Source organism: Phocoena sinus, chromosome X (assembly GCF_008692025.1).
Source record: "Phocoena sinus isolate mPhoSin1 chromosome X, mPhoSin1.pri, whole genome shotgun sequence".
NCBI lineage: Eukaryota > Metazoa > Chordata > Mammalia > Artiodactyla > Phocoenidae > Phocoena > Phocoena sinus.
Genome location: NC_045784.1, coordinates 110,435,833 through 110,462,458, shown reverse-complemented (window position 1 = coordinate 110,462,458; position 26,626 = coordinate 110,435,833). Strand labels below are relative to the sequence as shown.

General features: G+C 48.1%; 1 protein-coding gene across 2 annotated transcripts; it reads right to left on the bottom strand.

The window, feature by feature from the left end:
- Positions 1-5,568: 5,568 nt before the first annotated feature.
- Positions 5,569-24,721, bottom strand: UTP14A (UTP14A small subunit processome component). Of its 2 annotated transcripts, none has more exons than XM_032620214.1 (15): positions 24,601-24,721; positions 23,468-23,546; positions 22,236-22,306; positions 21,680-21,744; positions 19,422-19,564; positions 18,961-19,116; positions 13,665-13,784; positions 13,472-13,566; positions 12,737-12,860; positions 12,577-12,654; positions 11,404-11,794; positions 9,218-9,624; positions 8,268-8,458; positions 8,039-8,138; positions 5,569-6,014 (listed from the first exon to the last, which is right to left on the bottom strand). In XM_032620214.1, the coding sequence occupies exons 1-15, from the start codon at positions 24,624-24,626 to the stop codon at positions 5,742-5,744; spliced, it is 2,319 nt and encodes a 772-aa protein (XP_032476105.1). In that variant the 5' UTR covers positions 24,627-24,721; the 3' UTR covers positions 5,569-5,741. The 2 variants fall into 2 exon arrangements, with proteins under 2 accessions (XP_032476105.1, XP_032476106.1); XM_032620215.1 differs by having other exon boundaries at positions 5,579-6,014; positions 23,468-23,543; positions 24,601-24,658.
- Between the last annotated feature and the right edge of the window lie 1,905 nt (positions 24,722-26,626).

The following is a 26,626-nucleotide window of genomic DNA, read 5'->3' as shown; positions in this document are numbered from 1 at the left end:
GCTATATTCGGGAGGTTCTGGGGACACCAGGGGTCCATGTTCACCTTTTATGGCTAATATCTAGCAACCAAAATCATTTATTGTTCATCTTCATTGCTGCCATTTTTGGAGTGTATACCATGTGCTAGTTACTTTATTATCATCAGTAATAGCTAAAAGGCGTGGAACACTTACAGCGTGGCAGGCTCAGAACTTGACTTGTATTATCTCAGTTCATCCCCACAACAGCCCCGTGATGGAGGTACTGAGCTGGTCCCCATTTTACAGAATGGAAAACAGAAGTTCAGAGAAATGAAACAACTTGACTCATTGAAGGCCACATAGCGAACAACTGGTAGAGGCAGGATTCAAACTCAGTATGTGGGTCTCCAAAACCCACATACCATGTGCTTCAGCAGCCCGCTCCACAATCTCCAGCGTGCTTTGCTGCCTTGCTCCTAACTAGCGATGCCTTCTCCCAATTAGTAGATTAGTCATGTGTTGACACTTCTAGTCTCAGTCTAATGGCTTGTTTATTTAACTGATGGATGCTGCTCCCCATTTGAGGCCATTAGCATTTAAACAAAACAAAACAAAACAAAACTGTTGAGGCTGGCATAGTGACACTGTGTTTACTGTTTTTCTCCCAGTGTTAAATGTATTTTCCAAATATGTATTTTGATGTGCTAACGGTCCCTAAAGAGAACATCGGAACAGTTTAGTAATCTCCTCATGTAACTCCAGCCCCACTCCCCTTAATCTCCTTAGTGAGGGGGACAAATGGCTTGGGGACCAGCCTTGGCTAGGATGGGGAAGAGGGATGGTGACTGTCCCATTCTGAATAATTAGGGGGCAGAGAGACTGGGGCTGGGCTAGCAACTCTGTCCTTGGAGGCTAAGCCCTGGAGCATCCCCCCTCCACACTTGGGGAGGGAATTTCGTATTTCTTTCCAGGACAATAAGAACATCTGTGCCAAGGCAGAGGAGGAGGCCGGGCGCTCCGAGGCATCTCTGCCCGAGTCTCTTGACACTGTCCGATTGTTACTGTTTCAGTTTCTGATTGGATCACTGACCGTGTCCATTTAGAGCAGGCTGGCTTGGGTAAAGACAGTGTAGGGCTGAGGAAGGACAGAGAGGACCTGTCCGACTGGGGGTGGGGGTGTGAGTTGGGCAGGGAGTTGGACTGACTCTAAAGTGACCAGGTTACAAATAAACCGCTGCAAAGTACAGGATCAATCTTGCATCCATAAATGGGAGGAAGGAGCACTTCCACTGTCCCTCTTTCCCTGGGGTTGATTGCTGTTGATCGGGTCCAGTTTGTTTGTAGCCTCCTTACTCTGACACAGTGGGGTTCAGCTTGACCTTGGGGTAAATGGATGAGGAGCTTCAGGTTTGATCCTTATATGGGACAGTTTGCTTTACAGGGAGAAAAAAACTGGCTACTTCCTTCCTCCCAGCTCCAGTTGCAAACTGATGGGAGTTAAAGTGGGGAGTTTACGGCTCCCTGCAAACCCATTCCCAGTACTGGAAAGTCACATCACCCAGTGTGTTCTGATGAGTGCAGCCGGTTCTGGCCCTATGAAGTCGGCCTGGGACTGGGAATGAACTAAGGCAGCTCCTTATTTTCTTCCTTACTCGGGACATCCAGCTCTGGAACTGGGAGTTCTGAGGACCAGGAGGAGGTAGGCATCTGCCTCCTGCATAATTAGCTACATCAGACTCAAAAAACATTGACGGCCCATCCCTTTGGGCATCATGCTGCGCCTGGCACGAGCTAGTAATCCCGACCCGGTCCTGGCCCTCCCGAGTTTACAACCTTAAGTCACACGATAATGACACAGATCCCAAAGGCGGGCAGTTAACAAATAAATCCACTTGTCCGCCAATCACAAGGGATCCATTGAGGGAGCCACAGAGACAAACAGGGCCCCCTTCAAAGAGCTTCCAATCTGGTGGGTAAATAGGTAAGACTGAGTGAGGGCTTGGGGGAAGAGGTTCAGGCGAGGAAACGCGGTCAATTTGGGTATCACCGAACAGACTGTTTTAGAAAAAAGTGCCCATTGACCTGTGGCTGGGTTTTCTGTTCACTTGAGCCGCGCCTGCCACCCCGGGCTGAGGTTTAATTCCAGTCCTCCACGCGCGTGGGGTGGATACAAAGGGCTAGAGGCAACGTAGCTCTGCGCCCGGGAGGCGGGCAGCCCGGGACTGGGAGGCGGGGGCCGAGGCGATCCGCGTGGGATCGCCCCTTCTCCTTGGGTGGTCGGGGCGTGTCAGTGGCCCTCACCTCTCTGGGCCTCACGGTCCGCAGCTAAGGTCCCTCAGGGTATTTTCGGGACAGTCCCCCTCCCACCCCATCCCGCTAGCCGCTAGTCCCTGCTGTGCACTGCGCGCTGGTGGCACAGGTTTGGGGCGGGAGCCGGGAGGAAGCTCTGGGTACAGTCATCCCATGCGGTAGGGTCGCAGCGTGTCCCCAGGGCGCGCCGGCCAGGCCCGGGTTGCGGGAGGCGCCGTGGCTCGCCAGTCCCCCAAACACTTCCGACGGGCGCCTGCGTCCCGGGCGGCCGCCGAGGGCCAGGCGGGGGAGGGGGCGACCCGGCCCAGGTTCGCGCTCCCGGGCCGTGCGCCCGCCCACGAGGTGCTGGTGGCCGGGGGACGCCGAGGCTCCCCCGAGGGCAGGCTGCGCGCCTCGCGGGGCCGGGCCGCCGCAGGGCCTGAGCGGGCGAGGCGTGTGTGTGTGCGTTTGTGTCTGTGCGGGGGGACTGCGCGGGAGAGCGAGCCGCCGACCCGGGAAGGGGTGGGTCGGGGAGCGGCGGCGGCGGCGGCGGCGGCGGCGGCGGCGGCGGCGGCGGCGGCGGCGGCGGCGGCGGGAGGAGCGAGCCGGGAACCAGGGAGGTCGGCCGGGCTGGCGGGCCCGGAGCCGCGGGGAGGGAGGGCGGAGCGCCGAGGGCGGAGATGGGGCCGCGGGAGGGAGGGGGCCGGCGGGGCGCGGCCAGGGGGCGGGGCGCCGGGACCGGGGAAGATAAGAGCGTGCTCGCGGGGAGCGAGGGCGGGAGTGAGGGAGGGGCGGGGGACTTAGAGACCAAAGAGGAGACAAAAGGACGGGGTGGGTGGGAGGGGCGTAGACAAGCGGGGGTAGGGGAGGGGCGCCGGGGGACGCCTCGGAGGGAGGGTATGTGTGTACGGTGTGTGGGGGCTGGTGTGGGAGGGACTTAGAGAGGGACGTGAAGGGACAACATAAGAAGGGAGCGCGGGGGTACGGAGAAAGGGGGGTGGGCCGGGAGTGCTCCACCACGCTGGCCACGAAGGGGAGGGGAAGCCGCGAAGGGGAGGCCGCTGGGAGGAAGGGCCACACACAGGGAGGGGGATCCTGGGGATGGACAGTCCGCGAGGAAGGCGGGCCGGGGCTTCGGCGGGCTCGGGAGGGGAAGGGTGAGCAGACGCGGGGAGAGGGAGTGCTGCAAGAACCCGAGGGTGGAGGCGGATGGGCGTGTGTGGAGCGCTGAGGGCAGGGATTTAACGCTGCCGACCGGGATGACCGAAAGACCACGGTGGGGGCCGCACAGACGGGACGGGGCTACCAAGGCAGGACGAAAACTGCCCAGGGGAAAGTGGGACCTACGAGGGCTGCAGAAGGGTGGCGGGGGCGGCCTCGGGCTCGGCAGGAAGGCGCCACCACCGCCCTCTGCCCGTCCCCAGCGTGCCCCGCCCCGTCCGGGGGCCCTAAGGGCAGGGGCCTGGGCCGAGGGGGAGCCGAGCCAGGGCGGTACCATTCGGAACAGAGAGGGGGGCTGGGGGGGAAGGGAGGAGCCAGGGGTCAGAACCCTGTTGGGGGCGGGGGGGGCCACACCCTGGGAAAAAGGCTTGGGCACATCCAGAATGGACCAATCAGCGAGCAAGGCCAGGGTGGCGTCAAGGGGCAGCTCCGGCCAATGGGAAGGGAGAACACTTCGGAGGTTCGGAGGAAGAAAAGAAAAAAAAAAAAGCCCCACGAAACAACAATCGAATCCGTTTGGGGGCTTGGAAGGCTGGGAGTGGGCGTCGTTTATAGCACGTTCCAGCGCCTGCCCTCCCCTTTGAAGGATGGGGTCGTTTGCATCACTCCTGGGCCGCGGGGAGCACACGGAGCTGAAGAGGGTCCCGAGAAAGTAGACGGGGATTGGCCATTTACAGGGGGCACTTGATTGGGTGCTTCGATTTGGGGGGGTGGGGTGGGTGGGACGGAGGTGGCAGCTTTGTGCTCAAAAGAGTGAAATAGAAGGTTATGGTTTCTTCGAGGGAGGCAGGAGTGGGCAGAGGTCCACCATTCCCCCCTCACTGGCTACTGACTTAAAGTGACAACCAGCAAGTGGATCGCGAATAATCTCAAACCAATGGATAACTTAAAAATACCTCTTGAGCTCTGAACACTATCAACATATTCAGTTCCCTTCCCAGCACCGGGCAGGTTCTTGAGAGGATGAGCAGTGGTAGTCCGGGCCCACAGCTGCCACTGGGAATTTTATGGACATTTATGGCGTGGCTTTTGGCTTCGGAGTTAGTCTAGGGTCCCACTGCTTAGTCACTAACTGAAATCTTAAGCCTCTAAAATAAAGGCATTGGGACTAGTTACCTTTGAGGTGGAAGCACTTGGGAACTGATCTGGAGAGTGATGGGCTCAGAAAAGAGGGCCATATTGGTGGGGGCCATTGCAAAAGAATATTCGTGGAGTGGCAGAATTTTTGGCCCAGGGATTCCAAATGTCTGCAAAGCTCCTGAAACTGTATGTAAAATGGTGTAGGTGTTTGTGCATTTTTCTGGGGAGGGTTCATAACTTCAAATTCTCAGAGGGTTCTGTGACACACAAAAATTAACCCCCATCTTGGTCTAAAAAGAGTAGGGGGACCCATCTCCAAGGCAGGAGGTGAAGTGCAGTAGTGGCTATGTCCTTTCGGAATCAATGGAGGGGTTTCTCCAATTCCTTGTGAGGAATCTTGGCTGCAGGGGCCCTCTCGATACGTATTGTCATCCAGAGAAAGGCAGGTTCCTCAGAGCCGAGAAGCTGACGTAAACTGCCATGCAGCAAAGTAATGCTTGAATAAACTATAAACAATGGTGAGGAGTTGGCCCTGCTTAGGAAGTAAAGGGAATAGAGCTTTACTTCTGAAAGCTCATCTACCTCATCTGTAAAGTAAGGGTAAAAGTGCTAACTACTCTAGATAGCAACCTGTGTAAGCCGGGAGGCTCACACATGAAAAGAAAACCATAGTGGTTAGACTTAAAGCTGAACCCAGCTTCAGCACCATCCTAGGACCAGCCTCGAGCAGAATCCAGTTGAATGATTTGTGCATAATGCTGCTAGGTTCAGAGGTTAAGAATATACAGTATTTAATTACTATCCCTGACTCTTTAAACTGGTTGTTTATGGTTATATCCGATGTGATGGATTTAAGGTTGTAGGCTAGGGTAACTTCCCTCCAGTCCAATTTAGGACAACATAGTCCTTGGTAAGAAAATAAGGTCCCCTGACAAGTGCGACTGGAGAAATGCAATGAGGAGCATCCAAAGGTGTCTTGTCTAACTTGAAGGAAATGGGAAACAACACAGAACACACTCCAGTTAAATAGATTAAAAGAATGCCTTTATTTCTAAAATGTGGCTTAACTACACCCACGGTGTGCTAAGCCAGTTTTGGAACTGATCCTGCAGCTCGGAGTAAAACCGGACCAATGGAGGAGCAGTCAGGGCTCCCAGTTACAGGCACCAAGGTGTCACTACTCCAGCAACTCAATCTACAGAGATTTTCTTCAGCTGTTTTTTGTGACGTATGGAGAGTCGTTTTGGATTTCTCTGTACGACAGAGAGGTCCGACCTTGAGGAAGACCGGTAGCCCACATCCTCTGCTTTTATAGGCTTAATGATATGTCCTGGCTTGGTGACAACCTTGGGCATAGTCAGCTTTTGGAAGGACCTCTGGGTGTTCCATGTAGATCCTATAGGGGTCTGAATGGTCCTTTCAAATTGCTGATGGTGTGTGAATGGATATGGAAGCATCCGCACCTAGAAAGGAAGGCAGAGTGATGTGGCATGAGCCAGGCCTGTAAACTCTAATGGCACCTAGTCAGGTAGTTTTAGCACATAGGCCATAGTTCTACACAATGGTTGCAGTGAGTGAAGCCTCTGAGAGGCTAAGGTATCCCCATGCCCCCATCCAACCTTAGGAGTGCCAATCTGCTTGATGGCATATGGGAGTAGAGGGGCCTAACTTGGATTAGAACCTCCCTTCCCCCAGGCTTACACAGCAATCTAGGGATTGAAAAACCATCCCAACAAGGCCCCTGCAGCTATAGGAACACCACAGGAGCTGCAGGTTGCTGGCCCCTAGTGGGTCTCCCTATACAACATTGTGACTGCAAGACACATCTGAGTATTGGTGTATCTCTGTGACTCTCCTACCCTCTTCATGCTCTTAATCCCTTCCTTTCCTCCCCTTGATTCACAGGATTGATGTTTTACGGAACCCAAAGATTTCCTCCTGAATCCTGAACTCTACCAGGCTATTACACTTAGCTTCATGCTCTTCCCAAGTCTCATTTCCTTGCCCAGGATTCTTCTTCACTCCACCAAAGCGCTACCTTCAGACATATAAATAATCTTTAAACACCTCCCCAATGGCCAAAGAGGAGCAAAAAGATGTAAGCAGAAAAACGGGTAAGTTATAATCAGTAGTCTCTAGAGATACTCAATGGAACGCTCAAGAGAAACTGAGTACTGCCGGGCAGTCCTGGTGGTGGTGAAGGACACAGATTCTTTAGGTTAAGGGAGGGTCTTAGTGGGGTTGACAGCTAGATCTGTGCATGTCACCCAGAGCAAAAGAATAGAAAAAAACACCTGCACAAAATATGCAGTCTTGAAAAAAAAAAAATATGCAGTCTTGGGAGGTTTTTCCCCCTTTGGCTCAAAGTGCTTTATTCTATTGCATGCTGGGACCTGAAGTATATATAGCTTATTAAAAAGATGAAGAAAATCAAGGGAGATTCTTAGAAAGTTATTTGTCAATTTACTGTGACTGTATTAAAAAACAAATAGTTAAGATTCCTGGAAGGGAAAGGTGATCTTTATTGAGGTCTCTATTCTGCCCTTCGCCTAGAATCCGGGCCCAGTGAAGCACCCCTTTTCTCTCCCTCTTATCCCGTAACTGCTTGTTCATTGCTTATTTTCTGGTTATATATCCTCAATTGGGATTACAATTCAATTTATGCAGCAAAATAAGATCAACAGAGTATTACTGAAATGATATTTTCTCCTCTCTTCTGTACCTATTAAATAGCCCTCCTCCACTTCAGAAGGAAAAATACAACTCATTTCAATATTAAACCGGCTGGGGACAGATCACAGGGCCACAGACTTTCAGAACTGAAGGGAACATAAAGGTCACCGAGTCCAGTCTCATTCCCAAGTCCCTTTTACACATGCTCACAACCCCAGAGCAACCCCTTCTCTCTTCTGACCGGCAGAAAGTTTTTCCTCGAACTCTGCCTTTCCTCTAACTTCTACTTTACGTGACTTCCACACGACAGCCTTCATTATACTGGAAGACCGTGATCATGCTCAAATCTGCTCCTCTCTTGGGTGAACATCCCTAGCTCATTATCACATGACACAATTTTAAGTCTTTTCATTGTCCTGAACAAGTACTGGTTGATCTTCATTTTTCTTAAGATGCAGCTTAAACCTACAGCCTCTGAACATTACCTGGACTATAAACAAAAGCCTGCAGAATGGCAATTCTTAGTTTGCTGAGACCCATTTGCATCAGCATTATCTGGGGGTACTAGCTGAAAATGCAGATTTGGGGGCCTCACCATTGCTGCAAAGATTATCCTTTAACTTTCCCAGCCAGTAATTAAAACAGCAGAGTCAGTTTGGAATTATTCATCTCAGAGCCAGTGAAAACAAAAATAGATCCGATTCTGTGGCCAAGATCACACATCCCTCTTGACCACAGAGCACCAGAACGCTCCTCCCAAGCAGGAGAGCCAGGCAGAAAAGAGGAGGTTGCTAAAGGGCTCTCTATCCCTCACCTGATGAGCCACTGCATGGATGTTCCGTTTCTCATTGAGAATCACATTTGGCAAATTCTTGTCTTTCCTTGGAGGACCCTCAGGGGCTTTAACGAGAAACCTGGAAAGCAGAACGGCAGGACGTCTGACTAAGAGCATTAAGGACTTAGTCAAAAGGGCAGAGAGGACACATAAGGGTCAAGTGGGAGAACCTGGTGCCCTTCTAACAGGCTTTCTTCCCTGTTCTTACCGGCGTCTCTTCTTGGCACTGGGCTTCAGGCCCACACCACCCCACTCGCCCCAGCCAGGCAGAGTCAGGTCCACATCCTTCGGCTTACTCGCCTCCACAGCTTCCCTCTTCTCTTTCAAGAAGTCTCTGATGACATCATCCCCAGCAAAAGCTTCCTTTATCATCTGCCTTTGATCTCTCTCTTCATCTTCCTGGGAAGAAATGAACAACAGCTACAGCTTGCCTCCTGAGCCGAGGTTCGTGGCAAGACCGCTCAACTGCTGGGTCGTGACATTTTAGCGCCCCCTAGGGGGAAGTGCGGAACAATGATGGTCTTGCACTACAAACCCATCGGCAGCCAATCAAGCTCCAATCTTCTCTCTAGGGTAAATATCCCTAGCTCATTATCATATGACACAATTTTAAACTTTCAGTAAGGACACTGCAGGGTAGAGGAAGAAACGGCCTGTGTTAGGAGGGGGAACTCCAAGTGGGCCTGGCCAGAATGTGGGGGTCCTCCAGCTTATCTCTCTGAAAAGACAGGCACCAGGGCTCCTCTCTTGAGCAGTTTCAGTGACTTAATCGGGGAGCCCCCCCCCCCCGGATCATTCAAGATCCCACCGAGTAGAGCAAAATATTGTCAACAGCTCACTGACTCACCTTTGAGTTGTCCTGCCTGGCATCTGGTCAGAGCTCTGAGTGACTCCCTCTTTCCTCTGAGGGCTTTAGAGTCACCCCAGGGAGGATTCGGTGGCTCAGAATTTAAGGCGAGGGAGTCTCAGCGGCACTCACAAATTTGCATCTACGAAACTGTCACTGGGACAAGCCGGTCCCATACTACTCCAGACCTCTTAACTGCCGCCATGTGCCCCCAGCACAGAACTTCACTGATTCTATTCCTCGCGGAGGAAGGACACTTTCCACACCAGCTCTGATACCCCCCAATGGCCCACGACCCTGGCTCTGCTCACCAACTCCTCTACTGTCGTGGGAACTGCCAAGGACTTCATGGAAGGAGATTTTGTGGTCAGGAGGTTCTGGAGATCAATCATTTGCTCCTTCCTTTTCTTCTCCTTGGGGACACCAAGATGATTACTTGGGTTCCTCTCCAACTGCTGCCCTTCTACCGCAACTCTGGGAAGCTCCTTGTTTTGAAAACATCCTTCTTTGCCCAGCTCCTCCAGTTCATCCAGAGTTCGTGCTCTCTCCGGCCTCTGCAGCAACAGAGGCTCCTCTTCCTCCCCGGCAGGTTCCTCTCTCTGGACCGCCAGAACTGTCCTCGTTGAACTCAGTTCTTGCTTCCTGGACTGATGGCTCTCCCTGTTGAGTTTCTGAGACAGTGCCCTCAATTCAGACAGCACCTCCTGGCTGCTAAGGTCTGGGGGAAGAAATGAAAGCTGTCGGAAAAGTAGGGTGGGAGCTGCCTTGTCAAGACGCGTCTACTGACCTCTCGCTGGGCGCTGGGCACCATGGGAGACATGCTAACGGGGACAAATGGTTAAGAGAAGATGCCATTCGCTGGATCTCCTGGCAAGTTCACTAGTCATTACCTGTCAAGTCGTGGACAATGGAGTTTAGGAGTTAAAAGCTGCATGTTGGGAAGCAGATGTCCGGGTCCTATTCCCAGCTTTGCCAATGACTCACTGTATAACTGGAGCTGTGGCTTATTTCCCCGTAAACTCTGCTTGGGAAGATCACCCCAAATTCCAAATTTGTATTTAAAGAGCTGTTTTAGCCAGTGGCCTCTAAATTCAACTTCATTGTCATTTATTATTTGTAATCGCTAAAAAATTGTGATTTCTAATTTACACTGTAATTTCCTACTTGTAAAAACTGTATCCAGCATTGTTTTATCTTAAAGCAGCATTTCACAATCTGCTGTGGCAGAGTCAAGTAGCTCGCACTTTCCAGCCACGAGCATCATCTGAGCAAATACTGCTAGTCTCTGAGAGCCCCGAGGGAAACACAGCCGTGACATGCTTTTAAACTGTCCCTTGCGTTGACTCAAGTTGCCTCCATTCCCAAGTTCATCCTGCTCTCTAGCTCTGGCTTGAAGCCACTGGAAGAACCTACTTAGATCTGGCCTGAGGACATGCATGTTTATTTTCAAGGACTAACTTTCCTTGCTCATCTTGTTTGGGGTCCATGCCTTCCCACTATTTTAGGATACTATTTCCCCAAAGGTTTGGGATCATTCTATTTATCATCCAAGGAAGTCCAAATCCACCTTTCATTCCGCAACCAACTGTTCTACACATTTCACTAGATGGGCAGCTTTTGAGGGGGCTTGGGAGGAACCATCTTGGCCTGTGGTGCTGCTTTCTACAATCCTCTCGGAAGTGACTGCTTGCAATTATTAATCCCAGAAGTCTTTAGCTGAAAACCCTAAGTAAAGGTCCTCCAATACATTCTAAATGACAGCTCTAAAAACAAACTCTTTTTTTGCCACTGAAAAAGATTCTTGCTGTCATGTAAATGCATTCATTATTCCTCTAGGAAATATAATCGGACCCAAGAATCTGTCCAGATTCAGGTGATTTCTGAAGGCAGTTAGTTTCCTAAGCAGGCTTTATAAGGCTTTGTCCCCAGAATGGGAACTCTGACCTGCCTCAAGGGTGCTAAGGCTGCTAATTAATATATAACATGCAAATCGAGTCTGAGCATGGCGTTAACAATTCTAATTTACCCTGTACCTTGTGGAGTCATTCATTCCTATCAAGAAAATCACACCCCATTATCAACATATCGACAGACAACTGCAGCGATGATTTGAAGACACTTCATAATGTCTCAAAATATGCCTCTGTGTCTGTGGGTGTGAACAACTTTCAGATTTGCCAGTCCACCACATGTACTTCTCACTGGCTTGTGGGTACCAGTGATGTTAACTCCTGCCCTTCCTTCAAGGATGGTGTACTTCTGTCTTTCTGAAGACTGGACACACACTCTAGAGCCATGCAGATGCCTGCTTATTAAATGCCTTTGAAGGAGAATGGTCATGACAAATCTGTTTTCTCTTCAGGGACCCAGGGCACTCTCTTGAAAGTACCTAGAGCCTAATCACTCTGTGATACAGGTGGGTGGACCCGGCTTCCCTCTCAGTCTGCCAAGAGCACCAGCACTAGGCACTCCTCCCCTCTGGTCCACCACTGCTCACCTTTTGCTTCTTGACTGCCCACCGGCTTGGCGATCTGGTTGAGCCCAGACTTTTGTCTAAGTGATCGCCTTTCCTCAAATTCTTTCAACAGAATTTCTTCCGCCACCACTGGTCCTTCTTCCTCACTTTCAGGAGCCTCCTGGGCTGCAGGCTCTGCAAGTTCTTCAGGGTCCCCCTGGACCTCAGCCTCTTTTGTGTCACCTGAGTGATTCCTGAACATCCAGGGGTTCGGTCTGTCTGCCTTCACCTGCACCTCATTCACCACGTCAGGGACAAAGGGTTCACCCTCTTCCTCCGCACCTCCCTCCTCTTCCGCACTCTCGGAGGCCACCTGGATCTTCTGCATCAGCTCTTTGTTCCTGGCCAATTGTTCCTGCATAGCCTGGCGAGCCTGGAGGAAAGGGTCACGGCACGAGCACCTTGTCATTAGTGACCACAGTAACACCTTTCTTGGTCCATTTCTTAGAGCTGCCTCCTCTCAATCTGACTTAAGTATTTCTTACTGGTACCTACTGTTCAAACTGCACATACACCACTGTGTTAACAGCTATGGAATAAAACGGAAGACAAATTCTTTGTCCTCAAGGAATCAACATGTGAAACAAGGTTTTAAAAAAAAAAACACAAAAAAACACACAACTCCTCTCCCCTTTAACTGGACTTGCCTTCAATGCTGCTTCCCTTTCATCTCTCCCTTTCCACCTTGTTCCTGATCATTTTCCTCTCTGCCTTAGAGATTTTCTGATGCCTTTTTATTTTTTTTAAAGACTAGTCAAGTGCAGTAGTGAGAAGGGGGGAAAGAGTAGAACGAGGAGTTCGATCTGTAACTGACTGTAGACAATCAATTGAGATAACTCACTACCTTCAGACCAGCCCTAATGCCTTTTTAGAGTCCTGGTTTTCCAAGCATCCTCATGGCTCTTTCCCAACTCTGCTTCTGCTAGCATCCTTATGGATTTTCCTTTCTTTCCTCCAATTCCATCTCTGATTCTTAAGAGAATGGTATTGTTTTACATATATCAGTAATGTAACAGAGTGATCCCCCTGGTAATATTAGAGAGTAGCCTCAGAGTCCCCTTGCTGAAGTTGTCTTAAATCAGAATAAAAGTTAAGGCTTTACCTACACAGCTGAACAGCGAGCCTGGATGGTCTCTCACCCTGATGGTCTCTTACCTCCAGGTCATATTTGGCCATAACTGCCTTTGACTTTGCCCATTTCCCACTGTTCTGGTGTTTAAGGCTCATTCGCTCCTGGAAAGAAAGGGCAGAGTGAGATCCTTATTGCTTTCCGGGGAAAGTTGGTTCAAGGGTTGGAGGCCAGAGGCAGCCTCACCATCATTCTGGCCTTTTCGAGTTTTTCCAGTTCTTCCAATGCTGCAGCAGGATTGACCTTCCGCAGCTTCTCGAACTCTTTTAGGGCTTGCTTGGCCTTTCCTTTCTTCAGAAGTTTGTGATACCTATAGGATGAGAGAGGGGTATGGGGGAAGAGATTTAGCTGAACCACTGGCGGCACACACGAGTGCCCCGCCACACAAGGGGTTTCCCTATGTGGGGGAATGGAACGGACATCACAGAGCTAGCTGGCTGCAGGGAGCCGGCTCGAGACATGCGACGCCCCGCGGGACTCTCAGTCCCTGCAGCCCCCAAGGGCAGACTTCTGCAGAGCAGAGTCCCCTCTGCTTCTAGAACGCAAGGGAAGAGCAGAATAGGATCCAAAGAGGCAAAAAGGCAGGAAGGAAGCCCTACTGGCCTCCACAGCTGTAGAACTCAAGAGCTCATTCGGCAGGACCACTGTGTGATGATACCCTGGAAGGGAGAGAAAGTAATTGAACAGTCCTCTTTTTAGCAAAACCAAGACGGAAAGCCAAAGCCACAGGAGCAGGTACTACTGAAGGAGGCAAAACTCTCTGAGGTTGGTTTGAAAAAGAAAGAGGCTAGTCACTACTCTTTGGGACCTCTCCTACATGACCCCAGCCGCCATGGGCAAGGTTCTCTCCTAAGGACTCGCGATTCTTCCTCGTCACTTTCTTCCATGCAACCCAAGGCCGGTACACAGGGGCCTCCTTACTTTTTGCTTTTGATTTTCTTCTCTCTTCGAGCCCTGGCCTCATAGTAGGACTGCAGGGCCCGGGCCCTTTGAAGCTCTGCTCGGCGCATCTTCACCTATAACGAATGACATTTACAGTGACCCCTGGGTTTGATGGCAAATGCTGGGAGAAAGAGAGCATGTCTGGGTGGATCAAAGGGCCTAGCACACTTACCTCTTCCAGGCTCATGGCTTTGAGAGAGGCCTTTTCCATGGGAGTCAGTAAAGGGTCTGTCACTGGCTGCTTGTTCTTATGGAGGAGATTAAAAATCTCCTGCTCCAGGGGAGTTCTTGCCTTAAGGAGGTAACAGAACACTCTAAGTCTTAAATCATGCTCCTAGAGTCTCCCTCTTTACAATCCTATGGCCATATACTCTATGACATTATAATTGGAATCACGAACTGGATAGGATTGACTGTTACAGCAAGAGAAGGGGGTTCCAGGCTCGCTGTTCAGCTGTGTAGATAAAGCCTTAACTTTTATTCTGATTTAAGACAACTTCAGCAAGGGGACTCCGAGGCTACTCTCTAATATTACCGGGGTGGGGGGGGATCACTCTGGGTTCAGATTACCAATGTATGTAAAACGATAGCATCCTCTTAAGAATCAAAGCAGGATGCCCTTAAGGTCAATGCTGGCAGGAGAGAGGAACAGCAGTACCAAATTGTCAGTCTTAAGAGTTGCAAAACAAAACGGTCCCTGTATTGTTATGTATATTTGGAGCACAATACTCTTAACATAAAGTTAGGGACCTCAGATCCATATCAGCCTCCCTTTAAGAATACTTCTAGAGAAAAGGGGAGGTTAGGTCTTAAGATGAGCACAAAAAGACACTGCCTTTAACAATAAGACCTTCAGGTAATTAGCCTGCTTCCTGACAGTTCAAATTTAACTCTCATCAGTTTCTAACTTTGGCTCCAACTCCTCAGTTGCCAGTTAACTTTGCATACTAGGTGGTGTCTACGCTGATGAAATGAATGGACTGTGAACCAGTGACTTTACATGTCAACAAAAGACCCCATTTGCTGCTTGACTGATATTGTGAGGATGGCTAAAATAATCAGGCTGATCGTGTCATGGTCCACTTTGGCAAGGCACAAAGACAGCCTGGGGCAAGAGCCAGTTTCAAACTTCATGCACGTATTTTATGTGGTTTTCTTCAACGGCCATATACATCACGGTCAGTGTTAAAACTTACAAGTATCTGGACAAATGCATAAACACACATCATCACACGTTACACGGCACTATTGATCTGACCATAAACCTACTGAATAGTAAAGGTGCATGTTCTTCCATTTTTAGTATTTGCAGTAGTAATCAATCACAGGCTACAAAGTGATTTATATTACAATGTTGTAATCTCCCTCCAATTCAATTCAATTTACAAACACTTATTGATTGCAGCTACATTCCAGGCACTTGTGCAGGGTGCTAGGAATACACAATTAAGATAGTTCCTGTCCTCATAGAGCTCATAGCCTTTCAGAGGAAAGAGACATATGCACCACTAACAACATAATGGGTTAAATATTAGACCACAGGAGCAATCACAGAGGAAGGAACAATTAATTCTGATTAGGAGGTGGGGCAGCTCCGGGAATGAAGACTTTTTTTTTTTGCGGTACGCGGGCGTACGCGGGCCTCTCACTGTTGTGGCCTCTCCCATTGCGGAGCGCAGGCTCCGGACGCGCAGGCTCAGCGGCCATGGCTCACGGGCCCAGCCGCTTTGCGGCATGTGGGATCTTCCCGGACTGGGGCACGAACCCGTGTCCCCTGCATCGGCGGGCGGACTCTCAACCACTGCGCCACCAGGGAAGCCCCAGGAAGAGACTTTTTGAATTAGGCTTTGAGGCATAAGCACAATTCTACAAGGAGGTGGAAAGAGCCAAATGGAGAGATGAGTATAAGCAGAAACACAGACCTAGCGAAAGCAAAGGTATGTCAGGGAACAATGCACTGTCCAGTGTAGCTAAGATGCCAGGCACTTCTGTCTCATTCGGTAAGTGGAGAGCCTTTTGAAGGATTTTAAGCAGGAAAGTGATAATCGGTTTTGTGTTTTGGAGACAAAATCCTGGTGATTGTGTAAGGGGTTCTATGGAAGGTGTCAAATGAAAATGAGGAGAGGAACCAGGGATGTGAGAGTTATTACAGAGACAGAACTACAGGACTAGACCCCCTGCATGGGCTGGGGGTGCTGGCAGTTGAGGGGAGAAGGAGTTATGCCATTGACTGAGTTACAGCATGAAGGTCGTGGTACAGAGCTTCAGGGTCTGGGGAAGGAAAATGCCAGGCTTTCTCTGTTGTTGAGAAGTTTAGGTGCACAGGGGAGAGCCAGGTGAGGCCTGCTGGTCATATGGAACATGGGTCTGGAACTCAGAAGGAGTTGAGAGTGATCTGTACCATGTTTACAGAGCAAGAATAAAAAGGACTAAGGAGAGTCAGATAAAAAGCAAAACAGACAAGAAAACAACAGCAGGACTACGTCACAGAAGCCAAGGGAGAAGTTTTAACCACATGATGTGTTAATAGCGTCAAATAGGCTGAAGACGCAGAGGACTTGGGATCTGGCTATTGGGAGGCCCCTTGCTAACACCTTCTGAGAGAAGTTTCAGGAAGGCAGTAGGGGAAGAAGGTGAGAGAATGGAGACCAGCTCTTCCCAAAGCATGTTCCTCAGCAGCTGACAAGATTTACTTCATTTTTTAAAAGTTTAAAATTCAATGTGTTCGATTTTTAATAAAATCAGCCTGTCCTACCTGGGTTAGAGTAAGTCATAGGGGTTTCTTTACTATCTTTTCATAGCCTTTAAAAGGCCAGCGTAGGGGCTTCCCTGGTGGCGCAGTGGTTATGAATCTACCAGCCAGTGCAGGGGACATGGGTTCGAGCCCTGGCCCAGGAAGATCCCACATGCCGCGGAGCAACTAAGCCCGTGTGCCACAACTTCTGAGCATGTGCTCTAGAGTCCGTGAACCACAACTACTGAGCCTGCATGACACAACTACTGAAGCCTGCGCGCCTAGAGCCCGTGCTCCACAACAAGAGGCCACCACAATGAGAAGCCCGTGCACTGCAATGAAGAGTAGCCCCTGCTTGCCACAACTAGAGAAAGCTCGTGCGCAGCAACGAAGACACACAACAGCCAAAAATAAAAATAAATAAATTTATTAAAAAAAAAAAAAAGTCTAGCATACACCGTGGACCGCCAATCTCCAGTAGGGGCATGTGGCATTTTCTAGCAACGGAACCCTACCAAACGCCCCACCCAGTCCCACTCCCAGGGCATACTGAGAAAAGAAGGTTTTGAGGAGAACACTTTGGGAAATGCTAGTGTCGGCTGCCAGTGGAGGGAAGGAGGGAGTGGTGGGAAGTTACCTCACATCATTTCTAGCACTTTACAGTTTACAAATGCTTTCTCACACATTATCCCCTTTAATTCTTCTCAGCTAGAGTCAAACGGAATTTTAGGAAACTGGACCAAAACTACAAGTGCAGACATTTTGGATTCTTAATCTCCAGAAATACTAGTATATTGCTAGTCCTTGGGCTTTGCCCTCTGAGGCACTGCCAGCCACAAAGGACCCCCTGACTTCTCTGTGCCATGTTGGTGTAATTTCTCAAAGATGAACCTTAGGGCTTCCCTGGTGGCGCAGTGGTTGAGAGCCCGCCTGCTGATGCAGGGGACACGGGTTCGTGCCCCGGTCTGGGAAGACCCCACGTGCGCAGAGCGGCTGGGCCCGTGAGCCATGGCCACTGAGCCATGGCCGCTAAGCCTGCGCGTCCGGAGCCTGTGCTCCGCAACGGGAGAGGCCACAACAGTGAGAGGCCCACGTACCGCAAAAAAAAAATAAATAAAAGATGAACCTTAGAATGAATGGTACAGCAGGTTTGTGTACAGCATCTGGGCCCCACTCTGTCTCGCACAGGGAGTTCCTGGAGATCAGAGGCTACGCCGTTCTCAGTGCAACCCGCCCCCCCGCATCTCATCTTTAATGACCAACTCGGCATTGACCTGCCATCTCTAAGGTCATACCAGCATTTGGAAAAAGCAAGGTGCAGAACCGTGTGTAGTAGTACTACTACTTTTTTGATTTAAAAAAATGAGGTAAACATAAATATATCCATAAAACTCTTAAGTTAACAACAACAAAAAATGTATAAAAAAGTGGTGATCTCTGGGTGAGCATGGAGGTAAAAATGAACAGATGGGAGGACAAGGGTGGGGTCAGACTTTTCTCTATGTATTTTCTATACTTAGTTTTGAATCCTGCAAATTGTATTACCTCAATTTTTTCCCCCTAAAGTCTCCCTTCCATCCTGCAGCCACACTTTAAACCTGGTCTCTTTTTCATGTGGAAAAGGAAGCATCCTAGAAAGAGAATGGTGGTGGCTTCAACAACAGTATCTGAAACATAGCTTATCCCCGTAATGAGCAATGACTTGCTCAATTTCTAGCTATGGCGGCAGGCCATGTTTACTTTGATGATCTTTAATTACCTCAACTTCCTGACACATAGGACACCATTTTTGGATTTATAGAAAGCAGAGAAGCCATCTATCCATGGTTTGGGCACTGATGTTTTGGACTATTTTTCTACTAAAGACAGAACACCACATTATAGACTGCATAACCAATGGTGTATTGGAAAAGAAAGGCTAGCTGTTCTGAAGTTGTTCAGACTAAAAATTGAAACTTTAGGGACTGACACAGGATTACTAACTTTTAATTTTGCCAATGGCATAACTACCGTTCCACCCCCAACCCCATCATTTACTACCACCATCGTTTTGTAAAGGAAAAGCTATTTCAATACCATTAAAGTGGAAAGAATAACCTCATAATAAAAAAGAGCTGGCAACCTTACACCAGCATACTCACAATTGTCCTTTTACTTCAGACGGATGAAACATCTGCCAGAGATCATTGTTTGGGAAACCCGGCGCTAAAATACCTTTTTTATTTTCTGCAGCTCAGTCATAATGAGTTACTTGCTAAACTTCTAGTCATTATCAGCAATCTGCTATATTTTAATATGGTATTCCTTTTCAAGCAAACTTTGGTTCTGCTGCTCATATATCCCTCCTAAGGCATCATTAATGCTGCCAGGTTCCTGATCGTCCCAAGGTCAGAATGTTGGCTTTAAAAGCTTTTTTAAAAGAATCCAGTGTGTGAAAAAGAAAACATCATTATGTTCCTTCTCTATTGGCAATCAGATGTGGTCACACAAACACACGCAAATAACCATGCAGTGGACAATCCAAGCTGAGGAAGCTGAGGAAGGGCGATGACAGAGCTATGGCAACTGGCTACGAATCTTGCTCCCCCGCCCCCTCCCATTTTGACCACTCAACTAAAATGACTGCAGCTGCCATTTCGGCTTAAGGTGTCCAACAAGACCAAATGCAGGCTCTGCAATGTCCACGCGGTGCAATCTCACCTTCCAAGATGTGCTATCCTCGTGTTGCACTTACCTTCCAGCCACTGACCACATGTTCGATGGGAGCAAAGACAGACTGCTGCTTGCTCAGGGGAAAAACCAGCTGCTCTGCTTGCCGATTCTTCTGCACGACGGGATCCCATTTGGAGAGGACTTGTGAGGTTTTATTGAATGCCACTTCTCTGTGGATCTGAAACAGGCAAAGCACACAGAAAGAAAGAGCCATGAAATTAAGCATCAAACTCAAAGGACCAGCAGGAAACTAAGAGGCCATGTTTCTTAGTTTAAGAAAGAAATCAGGATGCTAGAGATTAGCTCTTGCTTACTTCTCAGGACTATGCTTCCCCTGAGATCAGTTTTAATCTTTTCCAGGGTGAGGCAACCACAACTTTCCTTCCTCCCATTTTTCAGGCCATCCCCCCTTCTCTTCTTATGCTATTTTTCCTTGTCAGTTCAATTTCTCCCCCTTAATGGACCACATTTTCTTTGACTCACCCGCTCAATCTCTTCTCTGTGAAGGGGTAACTCCACAGTCTTCTTCGATTTGACTCTATTCAGCTGCTTTTTCACAGCAGCCAATGAGGATGAAGTTTTAACAGGCTCAAGCAGATCTGAAAGGACCAGCTTTTCTCCTGATCCTGCAGAAAGGACAAACTTTCTGGTCAGACTGAGAAGTGAGGCAAAACCTCAACATCACACAGGGAGAGACCTCAGTAGAAAATGCTGGCAGACAGGCAGGTGTGCAGGGAAGCAGGAATAGTCCTCTTACTTCAGTCACTAGCCAGAGTGACGCCACTGCCTTCCTACATCCCCAAACGTGTTGGAAGGTGGAAGACAGAAAACTATTTAAAACAGTCATTTGCTTTTCTCCTGGTCTTTCTGCTTCCAGTCTTGCCCCACTTCAATTCATTCTTCACACAGCAGCCAGAGTGTTTTGAAAATGTAAATTGTAGCACGTCATGATCCTGCTGAAAATCCTCCAATGGCTCCCCATTATACTTTGGTCCCTGTCTGTCTCTCCAACCTCATGTCACCCACAGATGGAGAATGCTCCAGCCGCACTGGCCTTCTTCCTCTTCTTCAAACATGCTGAACGTGTATCTTCCTTAGCGCATTTGCGCTAGCTGCCCCCTCGCCTGGAATACTGCTCCCTATCTTTGCATGGTGACTTTTCTTGTTATTCAGATCTCAGCTTAAATTTTGCCTCTTCAGAGGCTTTTCATGCCCAGCCAACCGAAAGCAGCCACTTACGTCACTTGACTGCATCATCCTGTTGTAATTCGCTTATTGTCTCCCTGCACTAGAATGTAAGCTCCACGAAGTTGTGACTTATTCCTAACTGTAGTCCCAGAAACTGATATATGGTAGAAGCACGGTAAGTATTTGCTGAATGGATAAGCTTGGACGAATTTATTGTTACCAGTTCTGGGAGGTTATGTTAATGGTTACTAGAAGCACATAACTCATTCAAGCTGCGTAAGCTGTGAACATGGTGGAAAAGATTTGGCATCTAGACTTGTTATCAAGATAAAATCAAGTTAAAACACTGCCACTTACTAGATCATATATTCTCAATCGGGGTGATATCATTCCCCCACCCAGGGGTAAAAACTGGTTCTTCGGTGGGCAGGGGTAAAAAAAAAAAAAACAAAACACTTAGATACAGCCATCCCTTGGCATCCATGTACAGGGGACTGGTTCCAGGACCCACCAAGAATACAGAAATCCAAGGATGCTCAAGTCCTTTGTATAAAATGGCACAGCATTGATATTTGCACATAACCCATACACACCTTCCCATATATTTTAAATCATCTCTAGATTACTTATAATACCTAATACAAAGTAAATTCGATATAAATAGTTGCTGGTATGTGGGATAAACTCAAGTTTTGCTTTTTGGAATATTTTGAAATTTAAAATTTCAATCCACATTGGTTGAACCCACAGATGTAGAACCCACAGTTACAGAGGGCTGACTGTATTAGTTTTGTGTCCCTCCAAAGCTCAGCCTTACCTAAGAAAATCTTATTCCTGGTGGCAGAGTAGGCGAGGAGGGAGAGAGGAAGTGAGGAAAAGAAATGCCTAAAAAGGCTCCTCAGGGGAGCAATAAAGAAAAAAGTTTGAGAAACACTGTACTGGGTGAAGGTCCTTGAGTAGGTAGCTTGACTTCTCTGAGCTCCAGCAGTAGAGGAGAGATTATCTGCCTGTCTGAACTCAATGCACTGTGAGAACTCAAATAAAAATGAAATCAGGGACATGACTAAGCTCGTGAGAGGCAGCTGTCTTCATTCACGTCCCTCTACCCTAGAAGTAGCTCATCAAGCTCAGTGGGAGACCCTGACTGTGGCCTTTTGGCTTTCTTCTAGAAATGGAAGAAATTCAAGAGCATCTGACTACCCTTCTTCACCCCCTCGCATGGTAGTGTTTATGGTATGATTCATTAACCACATCAAAAACAGCTGGGGGCTTCCCTGGTGGCGCAGTGGCTGAGACTCCACCTGCCGATGCGGGGGACACAGGTTCGTGCCCCGGTCTGGGAGGGTCCCACATGCCGCGGAGCGGCTGGGCCCGTGAGCCACTGCTGCTGAGCCTGTGTGTCCGGAGCCTGTGCTCCGCAAGGGGAGAGGCCACAACAGTGAGAGGCCCGCGTACCGCAAAAAAAAAACAAACAAAAAAAACGCTGGGAAGTGACCATTATGCTTTTGGAACTCCACAAGTTCCATGCAGATAGTTTCCTTTGGTTAACTTACCTTCAGAACTGACACTGAACTCTGACACCTTCAGACTAGCCTCAGATCTCTCAGCCAATTTCCGCCTGAAATTAAGCAAAACAGAATATAGAAAGAATGGATACATTTTGCTGGGGAACAAACACTTCTCTCTTCAAACAATGCTTTGGTTTCATTTCTATTCTAGAATCAGGTTTTGTCACAAAGCAACCAGGAAATCTGTTCCTAAGCTGGACATGGTAGTCTAACCATCTCTTAATGTAGGCTCAGCCCCTCAAAAACACAAGGCAATGCAAGGTAGGCATAATGAGAAAGGTATTGGACTTGAATTCAAACATACCTGGATTTGAATACTAGATCTGTCACTTACGAGCTGAGTGACTTTAGGACATGTCAATCTTATTTTCTAGTTGAAGAAACTGACATGCAGAGAGGATAAGAAACTTGCCTACAGTCTCCAAGGTACATGCTCTGACAATTGTATCTTCATTGTCTTAGGCACTCAATAAATGTTAGCTGCAGATAAGTCTCATGGAATCAGCTAGTTATAACCTGTCCAAATCGAAGGGAATGTTACCTATTCTTTCCATCAAGTGAACTGATTGCTTCCAGAAGCTTTTGATGCTTTCTTTCTCCATCACTGTCCCCCTGGAAACAGAAAAGGAAAAACCATCAGAATGATGAGGGGAGGGAAAAGACAGTATGGCAATTGAGGCCCATGTAAAATCTCTCATTCTTTTGGTCAGTGGAGAACTGGTGAATCAGATGAGGTCTGGCATGCGGGCATTCCAGCTCAAATGGAAAGAAATGCTTCAATAAGCCAAACTCCCTCATTGTAAGGAACATAGAGCCTTAGTAACCAGGAGCTAATGCCATGCCTCTGTCTTAACTTGTTTTGAGAAGAAAAGTGCCATGAGAATAATGTTTCTGTATAGCATATATAGTGTGATCTGACACAGAAACTGACATAATAAAACCAATTTAAGTAGTTTTGTCAAGAGAATAAAGAGCTGGAATTCCTATAGCAGCTGTTGGAGACCCAGCTTAATTATGCACATGTATATTTCAGTCGGATAATCAAATAACCCTCTATGGAAATCCAAACTTGGGAAATAGGGAAATCATATAATACCATGTGTTTTGGTCTTATATACTCAACTTAAGCAACCTGAGGACAGTGTATCTTATATACGATCTTGGAATTCCCATAGCACTTAATACAATATCATATACATGAAACACTAAATACAGGTATCCTCTGCTTTTTGAAAGTTTGCTTTGCTTTACGCCGCTTCACTTTCACAAAAGACCTACATTAGTACCTGCTTTTGCTAACTGAACAAAATCTGAAGAGGATTTTTGCTTTTACAAAAACAAACAAAAAGCCTTAAAATGCAAATAGCGTCTAGCATTTGTTTTGCAGTGAGTTGTTATAGAGGCAGCACATACTCAGAGTGGCACCACCAAGCCCCTTCCCTGGAAACTACACTTAGCACCTCAGCATCAAGCTGCCATAGCTTTGAACTGTCTATGAGCATCTATGCTTCATCTTGATTTATTTTGTGTTTCCATTAGCAAGATGTGTCCTAAGGTAATAGCTTCTTTGCTTTATGCCATTTTAGCTCATGAAAAGTTTTGTAGGAACACTCTAATTTGGGTAGTGGTGGAAACCTGTAACTAATTTATTTGTGAGACCTGAGCAAGTATAAACAATGTTGTCACCCCTTTTCTTTCCAGGAAATGTGGCATCTACCCTAATTTTGAGGCAGAAGGGAAATTGGAGAAGGCGGTTTAGTGGGTGTCACCCACCTCATCTTCACTGGTGCTCAAGGGGTACTCTCTTGGCAAATCCTCTAGTTCTTCCTGTTGGTTTAAAGCCAGAAGGCTGCTAAAGGAGATAAAAGAGAAATATTATCACTTGAAACAATTTTTCTTATGTTGAAATGATCTCTAAAAGATAACTGCAGTTCTTAGTACAGAACAGTTCTATCCCCTGGAAGAGGTGCAAACCAAGCAGTGTGAGCATCTTTGGAAATTTGTCAAGACATAAAATTTAGACTGCATAAGGCAGGCATCACCTGCAAGAGGTGAGCACTGGTTAGTAATACCCATACAGAACTGCATGAAAATGGAAAAGATCTAACACTCTTCAGTGACTGATTGGCACTCCATTTCCCACTGACCTCTGGTAGGCTGTAAAAATGTCAGACCCTAGGTAAGGTGGCAGAAGACGCTGTTGCTAGCCCTTGAGGCAAGGCAATATCACAATCAACATTTCTAAATCCTCCACGTGGAAGATACCTGTAAAGGTGCAAGCTTACTTAAAAGTGACATCTTGATGATTTGTTCTCAGGAATAGGGAAACGGGGAATTGGAAGAAAGCAGCTGGAGCTTGCTTGGCAAAGTAGGCGCTTAACTTAGGAGACTGGTACCCAGAAACAAATTATAGAGTCTACCATTATCTAATGGTATATGTCAAACTCTGCTAGGTACCCATTACTAAACAGATTATATTTAGTTCCCCCGGCGGGAGGCATGAAACGCCACAGAAAATGTTGTGGATGACTCCAATGAGCAAAGGTTTCCAAGATAAGAGGACTTTATAACGCAGTCACTGTCTGCGCGGAGGGTTGAAATGCTCCCCAGCAGCTGCAGAAAAAGGAGTCACGTGATAAGGAAAGTGCAACACGTTAACTTAGCTGGAGAGGGACAGGCCGCATCAGGACCAACAGGGATGAGACTAAAAAGCCGGGGAGTGGAGGGAGCGAATTAAATTAAATTAAAAGGGCTTTAAAGGATGGATCATGGAAATAGTAACGAATGGCGAAGTCTTGGGAGGGGAACAACCGACGCCAGCTAAAAGGCGGACTCCATTTCTCAAAAGCCCGGGAACCCGACCCACAACGAAACCCAGACCACTCTTCCCCTCCGCTACCCCTCACCTCTCCGCAGCCCGACTCGAGCTCATCTCACCAGCCTGGATCTCACATGGGCCAGGAGCGGAAGCCGAAAGGAAAGCAGTTTCCGTGCCGGCCGCAAAGCAATTTCTGCTTCCGCCAATCACGCGCGACAAGGTGCGTCACTTCCGGCCCGCCCTGAGGCGTGCGAGAAACAGGAGCCGCTTCGGGAGGGTTCCGCTGGGAAGCGGGAGACTGGAGATAAAAGCTTGTCAGCGGACTACGCTTTGCTTACCCCCACCCACCCCTCAGCTCTCTGGCGCGCCAGCGTCCGTCCTCCCGGCCCCCCGGTTCCCTCGCGGCGCAGGTGGGTGAGCTTAGCGGGAGGGTGCTGCGCTATTGGGAACCGGGCAGAGCTTCCTGCGTCTGTCCGTGATCGACAGCGTCCTGCGAGCCTGCTGCCAGCCAGCTCAAGGCTTTATTGACCGCCCGGGAAGTGGCCAGCATCGTGCTAGGTCCTTGCGATCCGCCCATGGAGAAAATCCCCTTTCACCCCGCGCCCCTTTGTAATTGCAGCTCTGGGTTCCTACTTCCCTACGTAACAGAGTTTCATCCAAGAATGGGCTGTGTCAGTGGCTGCAACTTCCTCATCTCCCATCAACTTTTAAGAATTTTTTACACAAATGCCCTTTAACTGTTGAGGTAAGAAAATGATTTGCCAGCCTCCATTTAAACATTTGGTTGTAATAGCAAAACTATTTTATAGCTATATTTGAAAAATTACTAGTTGCAAAGGAAATTACTGGACAATCTAAAAGTCATAGCATTGATTTTTCAAATTCTGCAACAATAAACCACGTTTTATTTTCCTGCTTAAAAAGATGAATTTTCCTTTAATTAAAAAAAATGTAGAAAAGTAATACACGAAAACATTCTTGGCATTTATTCTTCAAAGCCACTCCTATTTTGCTTTCACCCCACCATTCCACTGAAACTACTCTGGACAAGATCATCAGTGACACCCAAGGTTGCTAAATAAAACGGACACTTCTCAGTCTTTTTCTTCTCAGAACTCTGTGGTATTCGATACTGTTGGTTTGTCTTCTTAGTCATATTCACGGAATGTCTTTGACCATCTACTATGTGCCAGGCCTCTCGGCAGTGGGGATACATTGGTGAATGAAACAGACGTGTTCCATGGCCTTATATAGTCTACTTTCTAGTGCGATTAAAGACAATTTTGTCGTGGTTGAAACTCCATCCTGGGCTTCCATGACACCACTCTCCTGGTATCTTAGCTTTATGACCATCTTCCGACGTCTTCACTGCTGGAGACTTCTGTGCTTACTCCCTAAATGATGATGTTCTTTAGGTTCTGTACTCAGTGCTCTTTGTTTATCCCATGTGCTCTTCCTAAGCCTTTAACACTTGTATCAGAATTCCAAAAATCTATATCTCTAGCCCAGATCTCTTTCTTGAGCTCCAGACTAGTATCTCGGATTGCCTTCCGGTGTTCCTTTTTATCCCACTGGCACATCAACTGTGAAGTGGTCAGTGATTCCTATCTTTTCTATCAGAATTCCGTATTTCCCATTTCTGGGACTGGCACCATCAACTACCCAGTTAGTCAAGTCAGAAGTCTGAGTCGTCTTAGATTCCTCTCTCCTTTATGCTTTACGGTGATTCCCTCACATTGTCGGTTCTACTTCCTAAATCTCTCTCACGTATCTCCCTACCCTTCTGTCATTATTGCTGTGGTATCAGACCCTTACAGTTTCAAGCCCATGGCATTGCTGTAATCTATTATAGAAAAGGGGAGCATTAAAGCATATTGATGGGGCTTCCCTGGTGGTGCAGTGGTTAAGAATCTGCCTGTCAATGCAGGGGACATGGGTTCAAGCCCTGGCCCAGGAAGATCCCACATGCCGCAGAGCAACAAAGCCCGTGTGCCACAACTACTGAGCCTGCGCTCTGGAGCCCACGAGCCACAACTACTGAGCCCTCGTGCCACAACTACTGAAGCCCAGGCGCCTAGTGCCCGTGCTCTGCAACAAAGAGAAGCCACCTCAAT